At 42.7% G+C, this 15489-nt stretch overlaps 1 protein-coding gene across 1 annotated transcript in view; it reads right to left on the bottom strand.

Moving 5' to 3' along the window:
- lyst (lysosomal trafficking regulator) overlaps nt 1-15489 on the bottom strand; it is a 52702-nt gene that overhangs the window by 14605 nt on the left and 22608 nt on the right. Inside the window, exons 7-25 of the mRNA XM_061087184.1 lie at nt 13635-14571; nt 13364-13525; nt 11614-11770; nt 9733-9944; nt 9554-9620; nt 9133-9242; nt 8086-8455; nt 7840-7996; nt 7571-7744; nt 7310-7470; nt 6205-6395; nt 5396-5641; nt 4854-5027; nt 3927-4076; nt 3213-3350; nt 2939-3137; nt 2719-2847; nt 1289-1904; nt 527-707 (exon numbers count right to left, since the gene is read on the bottom strand). Coding sequence (XP_060943167.1) covers nt 527-707; nt 1289-1904; nt 2719-2847; nt 2939-3137; nt 3213-3350; nt 3927-4076; nt 4854-5027; nt 5396-5641; nt 6205-6395; nt 7310-7470; nt 7571-7744; nt 7840-7996; nt 8086-8455; nt 9133-9242; nt 9554-9620; nt 9733-9944; nt 11614-11770; nt 13364-13525; nt 13635-14571 — 4531 coding nt within the window. The remainder of the gene's footprint in view (nt 1-526; nt 708-1288; nt 1905-2718; nt 2848-2938; nt 3138-3212; nt 3351-3926; nt 4077-4853; nt 5028-5395; nt 5642-6204; nt 6396-7309; nt 7471-7570; nt 7745-7839; nt 7997-8085; nt 8456-9132; nt 9243-9553; nt 9621-9732; nt 9945-11613; nt 11771-13363; nt 13526-13634; nt 14572-15489) is intronic.

Raw genomic sequence — 15489 nt, 5'->3', positions numbered from 1 at the left:
AGGAGAGTGGTGAGAATGACATTAGATCTTAAGAGTACAGATTTAAAACTCTGCAAAGGAGGCGTCGCTTTGATTTCATCCACCTTCTCCTACATTGAGTATGCTGTGCTCACACTCATCTGAGATGTTATCATTAAAATGGCACACGAGTTCAGTATTAAATCTTCAATAAAGATGATTAACAATTAAGCATTTTTTGATAACCTATTCATCTTCCTAACACAAGTTAAATGAGAAGATTGCTACCACTCACATCTCTGTTTGATAAGTATGAAGCTACAGATTTGAGCTGATTAGCTTTGCATAAAGACAGGAAACCGGTGTAAACAGCTAACCAGGCTCTTTTCAAATTCCTAAAACACCTCTGATCTTTAATCTTGCACATCAGTTTCACTTGTTGTGAGACTTTGAGAGAAATGTGTTTGCTAAAAGCTTGAAATGTACAACAAATGTACATGACTCCTGTTGCTACATAAGATGAGCCTGCTTTCCATGTGTATTAGAGCAGAGAGGATCCTGTACCAACCTTCATGACTCCTTGCTGTATGAGCGGTGACGAGTGGTTGACCAGAACGATGAGAGCCTCTGGCTGGATGAGTTTGTCCATCACGTCCTCGAGCATGAGATCAGGCAACAGCAGCAAGACGCCTCTCAGAAGATCATAGAGTCCGCAGCAGATCAGCACCAGGCAGTCCTCAGTACTGGACCTAAAAGAAAGACGTTTAGATTTCAATGTTGATTTACTGTACTCTTGAAATGTAGTGTTAAATATATTTAAATATATTTTTGATTGCACAGGATGTTGAATTTTGTACAATGTTCACTGTTATGAGCATCTCCCACAACATAAAAAACACCAACCATGAATTTATATGAGAAGTGTAATTTTTTTCCTTGACTGCTTGAAATTTAACAAATGAAGACAGATCTCCCACAGTCAGACATCTCATTTTGTGTCTAATAACAGCCCAACGCAATGATGAGAAAACAGGATTACAATGAACAAATCTCTTTTTTAATTTCCAATCTGCCTAAGCCTTCAGTGAGCTCATATCAAGTAAACTGACGCTGACACTTATGTGAAAATCATTTTCAAATTTTAGCAGGCTGAAGACTGTAAATCCCTTAACCGGCTTTTCTTTGGAAATGAAAACTTGTGGTTGAAGAACTGATTTATTTTTTAAAACTACGAAAAGTACTCACAATCAACTTGACTAAGATATTAATAGGGTTAATTTAACATATTGACATGTTTTACACCATTTGACAGAGTACAATGGCAGCGTACCTGTCATTGGACTCTGTCTTGCTCTGGGCCCTCTCATAGCCAGGGGAGTAAGTGTAACTCTCCCAGTCTTCAGGCATGGAGCCTCGGTCGGCCGCACTGGGCCACCGGCCAACAGCCAACGACCCGTTAGAAGCTGGAAAGGCCAGGCCCAGACTAGCCAGGTTGCTGTGGCTCCTCTGGAAGGACTGAATCCCTTTCAGACTGTCGGGACGCCGCGGTGTCTCCTCACTGGCCCAGTCGAACCTGTCCTCAGACTCGGCCACCCCCACGCTCCCCTCTGCCAGGCTGTCCACATCTGCCGCCTCGTCCCGCTCCTCCTCCACGCTGATGGAGGGCGTGCGCAGAGCTCCCCCCTCACTTATGTCCTTGGAGTCGCAGATTGTCTTGGCTGATTCACAGCTGCTCAGGAGCTGCTCGTCACAGCCTCCGCCCTTCTTGAGCGTTTCTGTGCTGCCCCGAGCCTGCTGAGTGGCAAGAGAGAGCCGGTCACCTTCGCTGGCCTCACTTGAGCTAGCGTGTCCGAGTCGAGGTGTCAGCAGCGGGGAGGAGTATGGAGATGGCGCCAGACTGGGTGGGCGTAGCGACAGATCATCACTTCCATGTTCAGGGGAAGGTCCTGTTTGTAGGCAGATGCATTGTATGAAGATTACAGTATAAATTGCAAACCTGATGAATAATACGATGTGGCAGAGCAGCAGCATGGCTGTTTGTTGTCAATATTTTATATGTATATGCAGAGAAACAGGTAAAAAGGAATCTCATGTGAACAGGTTTAGTGCAGGAAATTTCAGTTCTTTTTATATTTTTAGTCTCATAATTGTATTTTTGCTAATCTATTAAAGCAGATCTAGCAACAAATCTATTTCATGTATACAGCCATTTCCCAAAGTTGTAAAGTGCTTTGCAAGAAATAAAAATAATTCATTTTAAAAAGAAAGGCTATGATGACAAAAGGGGCTTATGAGTGTAAGACTAAGTAGAACAATAAAAGCTTAGATAAAAGAAGAGAAAGGGAACTGTTAGAAAGATATATAGGATGAATGAACAAGAGGGTTCTGTGAGAAGAATTGTTATGAGCATTAGGTAGATTCCATCTCAGTAAAAGCAGAGTAGTGATGGGAGGGAGTTTCACAAACGTAATGCTCATGCATCAGGTTTTTTCCCAGAACTAATGGTGTTTACATTAGGAACCTAAACTTAAACTCTGATGACTGTTATTCATCACAGAGAATATCGGGCTGATACAGCACTAAACATGTTTGACAAATTTCCCTTGTTAGAGGCACAAGCAATCATAAAAGCTTTGCCGATCTTACCATTTATAATTTAATTGTGAGCAACAGACGGAAGGTTTAGATTAAATTATCATCATTGTTTTCGGATGCAGCGTTTGCTCTAAGGTCAGGGTAACACAGCTGAAGGAGTCGTACCTTCGCCATGAGCGTCAGTGAAGACGGTCGGAGAGAGTGACATCACAGAGCTGCTGGCAGACTTCCCTCCGCTGTTGGAGCGTCTCAGGTACATAATGGACTGCACCTTCTCCTGGTACAGCTTCCCATCTGACAAACAGAGACATCAAAAGAGCTCAGTGCATTAAATTCATGGAACTTTAATCCAGAGACGTGGCCTTCAGCTGCCCCGATTCCTCACCCATGTGCAGTGAGAAGTAGAAGCTGGATGGAGTGTGGCAGACGTAAGTGTTGGTTGGGGGGTGAACAGCCAGCAGGAAGTTGTAGATCAGTTTGAGCAGGTCCATATCTGGAGGTGACCCGAGCACTTCCTGGATGATTTTGACGAATGACAAACAGACTTCCTGTGGGATGGCAGTCAGATACTCGTCCCGGTGCTCCTTAACACAAACACAATATTGTTATTAATAGCTCTTGAAGAGAGAGGGCACAGTGGATTTGTGATGGTGACCTACCTGAAGCACCTGGCAGGTGAGCAGGAAGCGATGCACAACTTCAGCCTTCAGAAACTGCCGGATGTTGAAAACCTGATCAGGGTGGTGCACCCTGATGAGGATCTCTAAGGCAGCGAGCAGCGTCTCCCACACTCCGCACTGACAGAAACAACAGGGAACAAGAGGGACGGACCTGGTTTAACAGCTAATGGTGTAGTTAAGCGTACTATCACTCCTCATCGCGATAAAACTGTGCTGCACAAAATGAAATCTCAAAGGTCTCATTATTTTTGCTTCTTTGATTTATTAAATTGTTAAAAAGGCGGGTGATTATTGTTTACCAAGCTTGACTGCATAGTCAATTTGTGCTTTCTCCCTTAACCTTTGTTTTCATTAGTTTAAACCAATTTGCAGACTTTCAATTCTGGGTATTTTTTTTTAAGAAACATGGTTAAATCCAAAATATATGAGCCTGCAACTGAGAATAGCTCCTGCGGTGTATGAATTTATTACTATCTAATCATTAGATGATCATGTTTTGAGCTTTCGGTGTCTCTTAAGGAGTTTACAGACCTTGGGTGAAACAAGAAATGTGTGAAATCCATAATTATGTTTTAGATTGTTGGGGATAAAACTGAGAGAAACTGCATGTTCATGTCTATGTTTATTGGCCTTCAGTTCATTATGATAAAAAATGTATGAAAATTCTTAATCTGGAGTTGTGCGAGTGTCTACCTCAGCCTTGGCCCAGATCTTCCAGTCCAACAGGACGTCTGAGAGAAGCTGGATGTCCTGAACCACAGCGATGGACTCGGTGTCCAAACGAAACTGCCCATCATCCCCCAGGATGAGAATGGGTCCACTGCAACACCCATCCAGCAGCGTCTACAGAGACAAAATGTGGCAGCCACATGAGTTACATCCAATTCTACAGTAGATTTCAGAGGGCTGTTCCTTCTAATCAGATATATTAAACATATGAGAATCGCTTACTCTGCAGAAACTACCCTGCAGTGCAGAATCACAGATAGGAGGGAAATCAATACATTTTCCATGTAATTTTTTGGAGAGCTTATCACTCTGTCAAAAACCAATGCCATTTATTCCCAGAGTGGCCCGGTTGGTATCGATCAAAGTCCATCATTTGTGACCAGCTTCACTGCAGTGATCATAAATCTTGCACTCCTTCGGGTCTATGGTATCCTCAGGTATGACAGAAATCTGAAGGCTTACACACAACTATTTATTGACTGATGAGTGAGTTCAGTTACAGTTCATTTTCCTGAGTTATCAGTACCGGTAATATAAATAGAAAAGTAAAGTTTGATACACTCATTAGTCAGTTCTGTGCTACACAATTAAGTGTTTGGAAGACAAAAGTGACCCAGGCAATCGGGAGGTGCTGTGAGACTCTGCAGAAGCTCAGTGCTCATCGACTGAGACAGAATCCATTTCAGCACACAGCTATCACACAGCTCAATTACAGACACAGCCAGAGGGTCAAGTAACAGCAGTGTCACATGCACCAGCTCCGAGAAGCACCTGAGTATCGGGCCGGATCCGATTCACACTGACAACAAGCGTCGGTGAATATGTTTCGCCGTAAACGTGAGATGAAGTTGTGGGAACATAAGACAGCAAAAATGTCAAGGTGTGACTCACTTTCAGCATATGATATCCCACGATGCATTTGGACTTTATGAGGACCTGGTGGATCATAGAGTAACCATGGTAACAGTCCATTTCGTGGATACGGTGTTGGTTAAACTTGGACAGAGACAGCAGCACCTGCAGGGCCAGCGCCTGGGTCTTCTCACAGTCACACAGCTCCACAGTCTGGATGCCACCCAGCCCAAGATGAGAGACAGAAAGAAAATGAACATAATAAAACTGAGTTATAGGTATACAAGTTACCAATGTAGTTTGCCGATGCATTTACTGTATGTGTTGCGTTTTACATTAATTCCCAATGTTCCTGCTAAACTTATACTGTTGGTCATGTACATGTACACAAAAGACGTACATGTTTATTTGCATATAGACAGGGGGAATGAGATGTGATTTCAAGTGATCACAAGAGACACATTCAGGACACATTTTAATAGCAGGAGCCAAACTGTCTCACAGCATTCAATTAATGCGATAAATATCATGACAACTTGAAATTTCAACCCCTAATTCTACAGCTCTAAAATTCTACCCACCTGTGCAAAGAGGAAGACGAAATTTCCCGTTCCTCCGATCCAATGCAGGACGCTCTGCAGGCCTTTAGTTTCGGTGGGGAGCAGAGCCCTGAGAGTGTTGGGCTCCAGGGAAACACTATGCACCTCTTTGGAGCTGAAGGGTCGCTGGGTGACCACTGTCTTGGCCTGACCCTTCAGTCTGATTACAGGCTCGTAGATAGTGTAGACGCTGGGGCTGCCGGGGGCATACACCACCGCCAAGCTCTCCTGTTGACAAACACAATTCACACGATTAAATGTCATCTCAAGTCATTTCTAAAAGATTTATATTAAATTGTTTTGTTTAAATAAGTCGCCCAAATAGTCTCCAGCACGGATCAAGACCCGCGCCAGAGAAGTTATAAAAATGTAAAGAGGAAATCATTCGTTATTCTTGTCTTACTTCCTTCTCTTCTTTATCAGCAGAGCTATTATCAATAAAGCTATTAGCATTTAATGGGAGTAAAACTATTTTCAGTCTGACTGAAATAGCTGCTGCTTAACTGTAATAGCTTTTTCCATTGGGGAAAAATTACTTCCTACTGTGGAGTATCACTGATGACAACTAATTGGAACTGAACATTACTCATACACCGTGAAATGACACTTTAAATGAGACATACGGAGGATTTACTATGCTTACAGAGCACTTGAATCACAATGTACTATAACAGGTTTCAACAGCAGCGTCAATCTGCATTTTAACAGTAATTGGCTAAAAGATCACACAACGCACATAATAAAACTTTTTTTTGTCTCTTTCATTTGTGATGTTTTGTGCTCTGACGTACCACCAAAGCTGTTGTGTCCACATCCTTGTTCTTCATTAGGATCTCTCGCACATGGTCACACTTTAGCCCTTCCTTAGTGACAAACTTGGAGAATGACCCACTGGGCTTGCCGTATTTGCAGGGCATGATCGAAGTAAGGTCGGGCCCACGGGTGTACAGGTAGAAGGCTTCCTCAGATCCAATTCTTGACCCTGAAATACACAGAAAACATAGAATTGGAGACAGAAACATTACAAAAACCTGAAAATATAAACAAATTGTATTTTTTTGTTGTTCATCATCCAGACATCTGGAGCTTACTGTTAAACCTTTAATATTTCTCATTTAAAACAACAAATAACAAACAATTGATGACAATCGAAGCAGCCAGGAATCATGGCAGTTGACATCTTCACCACTATTATCGAAAAATGTGTGAATGACGGCCCTCCAAAATGGAATGTTACGTTACCCTGAATGAATCTGGGTGTTTCTCTTGGTTTGAACATCATTGGAAATATTTTGGATGTCAGTACACAAGTCCACAACATATATAACAGGTCTATAGTTATGTAACATGAATCTTGGATAAATCTTAAAGTGAACCAAAAGTTAATGGGTTCTTCTCTGCTTCATCCATCCACCAAGTTTAAAGCAAACTGTTTCAATATTTTTGTCCTGCTGACAAGTAAACAAGCAGACATGGGTGAAACAACTTCCTTATAACATATGATGCAATGCAAAGTGAGATCCTTGAGGCGCTAAAAATGTATGTTTTATTTCTTCTTTTCATGAAACAGGAACCTGCGATGAATTCCAAGTACAGCAGAGACGCTAAAGCTCGTGTAAAGGCATCAGTTGGGTTCACAGGTTGGGCTCGTCTGAGACACAAGCCATTCACAGCCAATTAGAGGCAACAAGAGAAGTATTCAGTAAGCCTCCCAAGAGAATGTTGGGAATTTGCAGCATGCCAAACATCACACCAGCTACAGCCTTTTACAGCCACCAGATTGGATAAGCTTTTGGTCAATGTACCACTAGTGATTACAGAAGACAGATGAATGGAAATGGATTGTACATGTATGCATGTGTAAGAAGATAAGATAGGAGTTAACAGGAGACCTACCATTGAAGAGAAGCACAGTGCCCATTCTCCAGCGTCCACCCTGCTTCAACAGCTCCTCACAGAACGGCGCACAGTGGCCCAACATGCAGAAGGTTTTGTTGCTGTCAGACGATAAACTTGACTTTCTAGGTAGCGTGTAGTCCAAAGAAACCTCACAATTCCTAAAGAGGAGAGATGTTTAAAGTTAAGTTATGAATCACTAACTTGCTTGAAAAAACAAACTGACAGCTTCTTACTGTTGCTATTACACATGTCTCTCACCTGATGCCACACACCCAAACAACAACTCGGCCATGGATGTTCTTCTTGCCCTCGGGCTGCTGGGTGTACGTGAGGCCGAGGTGCTGCCACTGGCCTGGCCTGAGCAGCCCCTCAGCAGATTCTGCCTGCGCCAGGAGCCCAGCTTTTATCTCATCATTTGGGTCTATACAAATTCTGAGGGAACAGCAGATTACGATACTTAAAGGTTAATGAAACGTGAATACTTAATAGGTCTAATCTTTGAGGTTGCAGTCTTCATTGGAGCTCACCTGAATGTTAGAGAGCCTGTGGAGAAGTCCGCCCACACTTGAAGCATCAGTGCCTTAGAGCCCATGGACAGAATATGAATGAGGCCTTCTTCTACTAGTCTTGTCCCAGCCTGAGAGCAGTCCAGGAGCGAATCAGCTGCAGGAGGGTTACTCTCTTCTGGAAAAATAATGAGAGGAATCTCAAAACTAGCTACATTTTATGGTCATCAGGCAAACAAGCTTCTTGGTAAAGTATTTGTGTCTCACCCTTGTCTTTGTCCCTGTCCTTCTCCTCTTGCTCTGCTACCCACAGCCACATAGAGGCGCTGAAACCACTGGCCATGTGGGGCCAGCAGTTCTGCCCTACCAAGGGCAAGTGGAGAGGAGCGATGTGCCAGGGAGAGGAACTGACATGGCTCGATCCGTATTCGACATCCCCCTCTCTGCGCCCAGGAGAGAGTTTCCCCTTCCAGAGCAAACCAACACTTTTGCCACCAGCAGCACCGTTCTGTCTGGAGCTGGGAGACACCCCTCCTTGTGTCGAAGCCCCGAGGATTATTGGAAAGGTCAGGAAGTGGAGAGGTTCCATATTCACATTGGCTTCAACAACTTGCAGGATGCCCTTCAGTAAAATCTCCTGGCAATAAAAGAAAGTGAATGACCAATGAGAGGAGCATTTGATCAGTTTTAGATTTGTTAAAGGAAAAACTTCAAAGATCTGAGTTGACTCTGCATATACGTATAATGCTTTAACTGTGTGAAACTATTAAAATAACAACGCCTTTAAGAAGTAGAACGAAATTTACCATAGATAAAACAGAAGAATCCAGCAGAATACACAGTGTCTAAACCAGAAAAGCCTGTATAGCAAAACCAAAAGAGCAGAAACTTCAGCCTTGAGGTGTCTTATTTTCATAGACGGAAAACACACATGTCACATGTCACATGTCATTACATTCACATGGTTAAAAATAAACTTCTCCTTTTCCTTCTGGAAACAAATTTCTTGGAGACAGGTTATTGACGATGTCTGCTGTCGGATTCCAATTAAACAATGTGTTAATAAGTTGAGGCATCACAGCTGCTCCTCACACACTGGTGTTAATTGTATATAGAAAAATGTGGACCCAGGGGGGGCATTGCGTGTTCTAAAGAGTTGAGAAGTGAGCAAGTCGGAGATCAAGTCTAACAAATAAGTTCTTGTTCTTGATGAGCCTGAGTGTGCACATGCTGTGATCATAAGCTAATGGTGTCAACACCCTGAATGCAAGCTAAAAGAACATTGTTGAATGACTGATAGGGTTTGCTATTTACAGTAGGTGGGGTCTTCTCCAGGAAGAGGCGAATCAATAGGGCCAGTTCCTCCGCTGTGATTCGCTGGCTCACCATGGCAACCAGGAGCTCCACTAGCACAGTCTGGCAATCTGAATATGGACCAATGAAGAGCATATTACGTAAACAGTTTTCACTCACTTGGGCATGCACGAGAACACCACAGACACACACAACGTCACCAGTGCCTGTTATCAGTTAAAAATATCAGTTAAAAAAATTAAAAGGCTACAGACAATACGAGTATTTACAGTATATCAAAATCTTGTTGAAATGTCAGCAGCCAGTTAAAAAGCCTCCAAGGAACAGAGCAAACTGAGTGTCCTCAGTTGTTTTTCCTAAGATGTAACACACATGAACAAAATCCTACAGGATCAGAAATAAGAAAAGGGAAATAACAAACCTGTGAGGGAGGGATCTGTTTGGCTGAGGATGTTGTGAAACCCAGAGAGAATGGTTTTGACTCCTCCCTGTGCGACCAGAACAAGAAGTAAGTTTTATCAGTCATGGCACAGTTGAGGACACAAATAAGACAAATATAAACTTGTGAGGCAGTTAAGAGGAAGGAGTGGTCAGTCCGACCTGATCATAGAGTAAGGCAGCATTGCGGGGGTCGGCGTGTACTGCATCCAGCAAGCTGTGAAACACATGACTCAGAACCTCCAAGTCGGGGGACCCAGTGGCGAGAAGCTGCAGCTCCATTGTACAGATCTCGGGGAAGAGCAGCACACCACGCCCGGGCCCGTCCACTACGGCTGCAAACTCCCGCAGCCCGCTGGGCTCCACCTTGACTCCTGAGAAAACAATCACAGCCACCAGGAGACGTTTAGAATCACAAGCGACTCGCACATGGACATGGAGAGATTCTAGACATCAAGCTGACCGGCACACGCTAACACAGAAACACCCACTGCTGGGCAGCGTTAGTGAAACAGCTTCATGATACACACGCTTCCCTCTGCTTCAGCTCCAAGCTCCCATCTTGGATGCAGCTCATAAAAATGAGTTACCCTCAATCCTGTGCTCAGCCTCAGAGCGGCATGGAAGTCCCCTCATGATTTACAGGAGAGCAGCCCAGCAGGCTCCCTTGCGGCTTCTGGTTACTCCATTCATTAATTTGCTTGCTCTCTCGCTCTCTCTCACAACTACACAGGTTGCCTCAGTCTCACACACTAACACACCCAGATACATACAGCCTTCAGTAAATACAAGCTAACAGGGCATATTCTAGCTATCACCCCCATCTCCCTTAAAAGAGTTTTGTGGGAGGTTTCAATGCTATTGTTTGGTCTGAGGATACATTTAATTAATTTAATTAAAGTTTGCATTTCACAATCATTCTTGCAGTAATTTTGGAAAATAAATGCAATTTTTTATTAGAAAACATTAAAATCAACCTAATCTCATAGGTTACATAAGTGAACACAAGGAACCAGTAACATGTACATATTTAAGGAGACTTAGAACACAGACTTTACAAAAGCATGAAGTGTAAGTTATGTCATTCAGAGGGATTGTGAGAAGGCAGCGGCTAATAGAACCAGAAAATCTTAATTTGGAGATAAAGAGAAAATCCTGGGGTGAAAGCATGTATTTCAGATTGAACCAGATTGTTCAATGTTAAGAAGAGATAAGCTGATTGAATTGCACTGTTACTGCATTGGTTGGAGACAATTCATGTATTTGTCTAGCATGAGGTCAGTGTCAAACATTCGCCATTTTCCATGACGTAAGATACTTACAGGAAATGTTCTCTATTTGATGGTCACTTTAAGTCACAAGCTCTAGCACATGAGGCCACAGACTGAAAAAAATGACTCAGAGGGGAATGAAAAAGTAGAAGGGGTATAATCAGGCCACGTTCTTAACCCGCGACACCGGAGTGCGGAGGCAGAGCTGACACAAGAGGCTGTTGTGAGGGGGAAGAAAAGCATGCAGCCGAGTTTCTGCCATGTCATTTGCTCGCAACAACAACTCACCACAATATGGTCAACAGCCTGTCAAAGGAAGATGTGGTTCATTACATGACACTGAAAGCCCGTACCTGCACTTAAACAGCATAGTACAGAAAAACTGTGGTGATATCAAAAATGAAACCTTCTAAATGAACGCAATAATGCTAAAAATGAACTGAATTATCGAGTCATAATGGAAGGAATATGGTTTCCCAAGGCCAGAGGCTGAATGCAAAACATGACCTCTCAATCCATCAGGATCTGTTGACATTTATCACCGACAAAATAAACAAATGGTAGACGAGGAGGAGCAGTAGTACTATGTAACTATCCAGAGATAAGACTTAAAGCAAACAACGCGAATGACGTTAAACTTGTCTTAGCTACTATTATTTGTAGCGATGACAGGGTGCAGAAGATGTGGATTCTTGAGAAGTAAACAGAAGTAGTATTGAGTGTGTGTGTGTGTGTGTGTGTTTGTATGGTGTGGCAATAAGAGTGGACCTACCCTCTTCCTGCTTGGCCATGTCCTCAGGGTTGCTTTCACTGTCGGCGTCGTAGCCCTCCTCCTCCCCCGGGGGCTTGACTCCACAGCTCTGCACCTCGTCCACCTCCTCGGAGAGATCGTCTGCTGGAGCCGCCCCCTCCGCCAACACCTGGAGCTTCTGACAGAAAAAGAGTGAAAAAGAAGAAGTGATAAGGAGTGAGAGAGAGAAAGACGGAGAGGAAGGGGGAGGACAAGCAAGACTGCAAAATCCTGAATTGCAGTCCGAGCACAGTCCAAATACAAATAAGTCAAGATCATTGCCTGGTCAACTGTCAAGCAGTTGGCAAGATAAAAAAACATTTCACAAGCTCTTACCCAATCTTATCTTTTTTTTTTCAAAAAGAAAAACTCATCGACCAAGAGTGTAATGCTAAAAATACTAAGAACCAAAAACTGCTGTTTTATTCACTGAAGAAATTAGTCGCTAATAACATGTTTTCAATTGATGTGGAAAAGGAAAGAAAGTACAAGATTTTGGTCATAAGACAAAGAGCAGCTGACTTGTGGAGCAGTCGCACAGCCCAGTTACTTAATGATCACACACACACACACGCACGCACGCACGCACGCACGCGCACGCACAGGCACAATAAAACTCTAACCTTTTCTGTTTCAAACAGGAGGTTTACTGTCATACATACCTTTATTTCGTTCAAAACTATTTCTATTTCTTTCAAAACAAGCGCATAGCACACTTTGCATTGGTTAGTGATCATCACACTGCTGAGCTTGCCTAGAAAGAACTTAAGCTCTTAAGAAATGGGTAAATCTATTATATAAAAATCTAAATCCTCCAGTGTTGGAACAGGCATAGTCAGACAGGCATTTTAATACTTGTGGAAAATAAGGTTGCGAGTTAGGAGGTAACCTGTACCAGGTTTAAAGTTTTTTCAGTGAGGACATCAAGATGACAAATGATCATATCTTAACTTTGTATTTTTTTTCTGTGTTCATCTCACTTAACGGAACAAACAAAAGCAGTTACATTCTGCTCTTAACCATATACGGTCCTGAAAGTCTCTCATTAATGGCGTCTGTGGAGGAGGAAGGAGTTTCTGTGACTTAAGGACTTTCTTTCCGACTAATCATTGTAGTGAGAAATTGTCGACATGTGTAAATGTTACAAATGATTTACCTTTTGTATGTTTGAATAAGACTTAAAAAGTTACACTACCATAAAAAAGGCTAAAAATCCAAGTATACCCAAGGACTTCGTTTGGTTTAAATATGAGGTCATACTTGAGCTAACAATGGCTATCATTTGGTAAATAAACACTACTGCTTTTAATATTTTTAAACTAGTTTTCAGCCATAGAAGCAGCAGGTAACTTAACACTGTTTACTTAATTCTTCTGGGAAACCAGTTATAAAATCAACTGTAAATTAAATATATACTTTTGTGGTTAACATTTTTAATTACAGAGAGTTTGAGGTCTCCAGATCCAGAAAGGTGAGTGTGCTGACATCAGAGACAACTAAACAAGTTAATTTGTTAATTTGATCAAGGCTACTATTATACTACAATTTACTAACCTCTACACCGTAATGAACAATAATGGCACCTGTGTACAGTGGAATTGAGTGTCTGATACCTGACTAGCTTTAACCTGAACCTGCCTCTCGTCTTGACATGAGTAGCTCAAATAACCTTAAAAAAATAAATAAAAAAGGTGCATGTAACACTCACAGGTTTTCCCGAGGCAGGACTCACCCTGTCTGGCTTTTCCTCAGGGGGATCAGGACAGGATGACACCTCAGCCAAAGCCACTCTCAGGAGACAGTCAAACAGAGGTATAGCAAGGTCAGAGTTCACCACCCCTGAGCGAGAGAGCTGGTCCCTCACCTCAAACAGGGTTTCTTCCACTGACTGGAGCTACAGAATCAAAGAAATGTAATAGTTTAACTAAGTCCAGGGTAAAAGTGTGAATTTCTGGTTAATGTGTTTAGGGATTAGCTGATCAGTGTGATATGAAGTGACATACCTGATAAGAAAGTTCCGGCTCTATCCTCTGCAGGGCTGAGTTAGAGCTGTGCAGACAGATAGCCAGCAGAGCCTCAAGCAGACGAATACTTTGAAGCTGCCACTCCTCCTCAAATTTCTTTGCAGGATCTTTGCAGGTCTTTCCCTCACCAGGGCAGAGGGTATCAGCTGAATCATATGTAGTCTCCTCTAGTGTGACCGGCACAGTGGACTCAGGGCTGCCTTTGCCCTTGCCATCCCTCTTCTTCTTCGCTTTCCCATCCTTGGTCTTACAGGAAAGTTTTTGGATAACCATGGCCATTAGACGCAGGCAGACATCCAGTCCACCTAGCCTGAAGAACTGCCTCTGGAACAGGGGACTGGCCAGGTAGATCCACCGACACACCGACCAGACATCTGCTGCACGTCGCACCTGCTCTTTGGAGGGCAGAGCTACACTATCTGGGGACAGGTAAGGCAGCCTCCCGCCAAGAGGTTCGCTGGCTGTACTATCATAACCTGAGGTGTCCTCAGAGTCATTAGCCGAGTCCCGGTCAGAATCAGCCTCTTTGCTGACACAGAGGAAGGCCACACACAGGAAGAGGTTGATAACGTGGAGGTGCGTCTCTGCTCGGCTGCGCCCTGATCCACGACCTTGCCCGCTCCGACTTTTGTGACGTGGATATGCCTCCTTTAAGCCTTCGTAGAACTTGCTTAGGCTCTGCGGGCCCTCTCCAGCCCCTCGGGACCCCAGTTCCTCAGCAAGGCTCAAGACAGCCTCTGTTTCATCGGTATCAGCACTCTCCAGCTCCTGAACCACCCCGTAAGCCGGCTGGTGTCCGATTCCAATGATCAGAATCTCAAACACCTTCAAAGCCAAAGAGCGCGTCTGGTCAAGGTAGACGAGCTCTGTCACCTGATTAAGCCCGTTACAACTGATGAAAAGGTCTCTAATTACCCTGTAACAAAATAAAAAAAACTGTTAGAAACTAAATCAAGAAGAACAATAACATAAAACACTACACACAAACAGAAAAAAAAAAGGTAGATGTGAATGCCTTTAAATACATTTTTTAACTTTTCTTAACATGATAAATTAACAGTGAAGGGCACCACACGATAGTACTGCCAACGTTCCCAGAATGTGACTGTGTTTATTCTACTAAGACACATAAAAGACAAATTTATATCTATCTATCTGAATGTTAAAGTTTAGTCAATAAGAAAGCCGATATTTTACCCTTTTAAAATGTGTTTAAAACTGGTTCACACGAGCACACAACTGAGGCCTTTATAAATAATAAAATAACACTGAAAAAGCAGGGCCAATAATTTAAAAAGAATAATACATCAGCCCTCAGTGGCGGTTAAATCAACATTGGATAAAATCAAACAAAACCCTCAAGAGATGTGCCGACATTAAACATGACTGAAATTGTCTACACAGCGTGATAAGGAAACAGATGTTTGTTTGAAGCTTGGCGCGAAAAGCATGAAATTACATAGATTATTAACTAGCTGTTTTTTATTTCTCTTTTTCAAACCCTTTCTCCAGTCTTCCTCTAAATTAATGCAGAGTTGGTTGATTTCGCTTTTTCAGAGCATTTGCTCTTTTCATTAGTGAGGAGCAGGTCCATCAGGATGACTATCCATTAGCCTGCATATTTAATGCTGTGGAGTTCTGTTATGCAGAAAGCTGGGAGAGCAGTGAAAGATGATAAAGAGGTAAGAAGTCAGATGGTGTACAACTTTGAAAAATTACTTTTCTTTTACATTATCTTGCAACATTTTTTTATTTTTACACTGTCAAAAAGGGTTTTAAAATGCTGTGGCCTTAATTAGTTTAAAGGTTATACATCAGTTAACCTTAGTTTTTC

This window comes from Limanda limanda, chromosome 15, assembly GCF_963576545.1.
Source record: "Limanda limanda chromosome 15, fLimLim1.1, whole genome shotgun sequence".
NCBI lineage: Eukaryota > Metazoa > Chordata > Actinopteri > Pleuronectiformes > Pleuronectidae > Limanda > Limanda limanda.
Note: the sequence above shows the minus strand (reverse complement) of the source record. Positions and strands in the feature narration are given on the sequence as shown.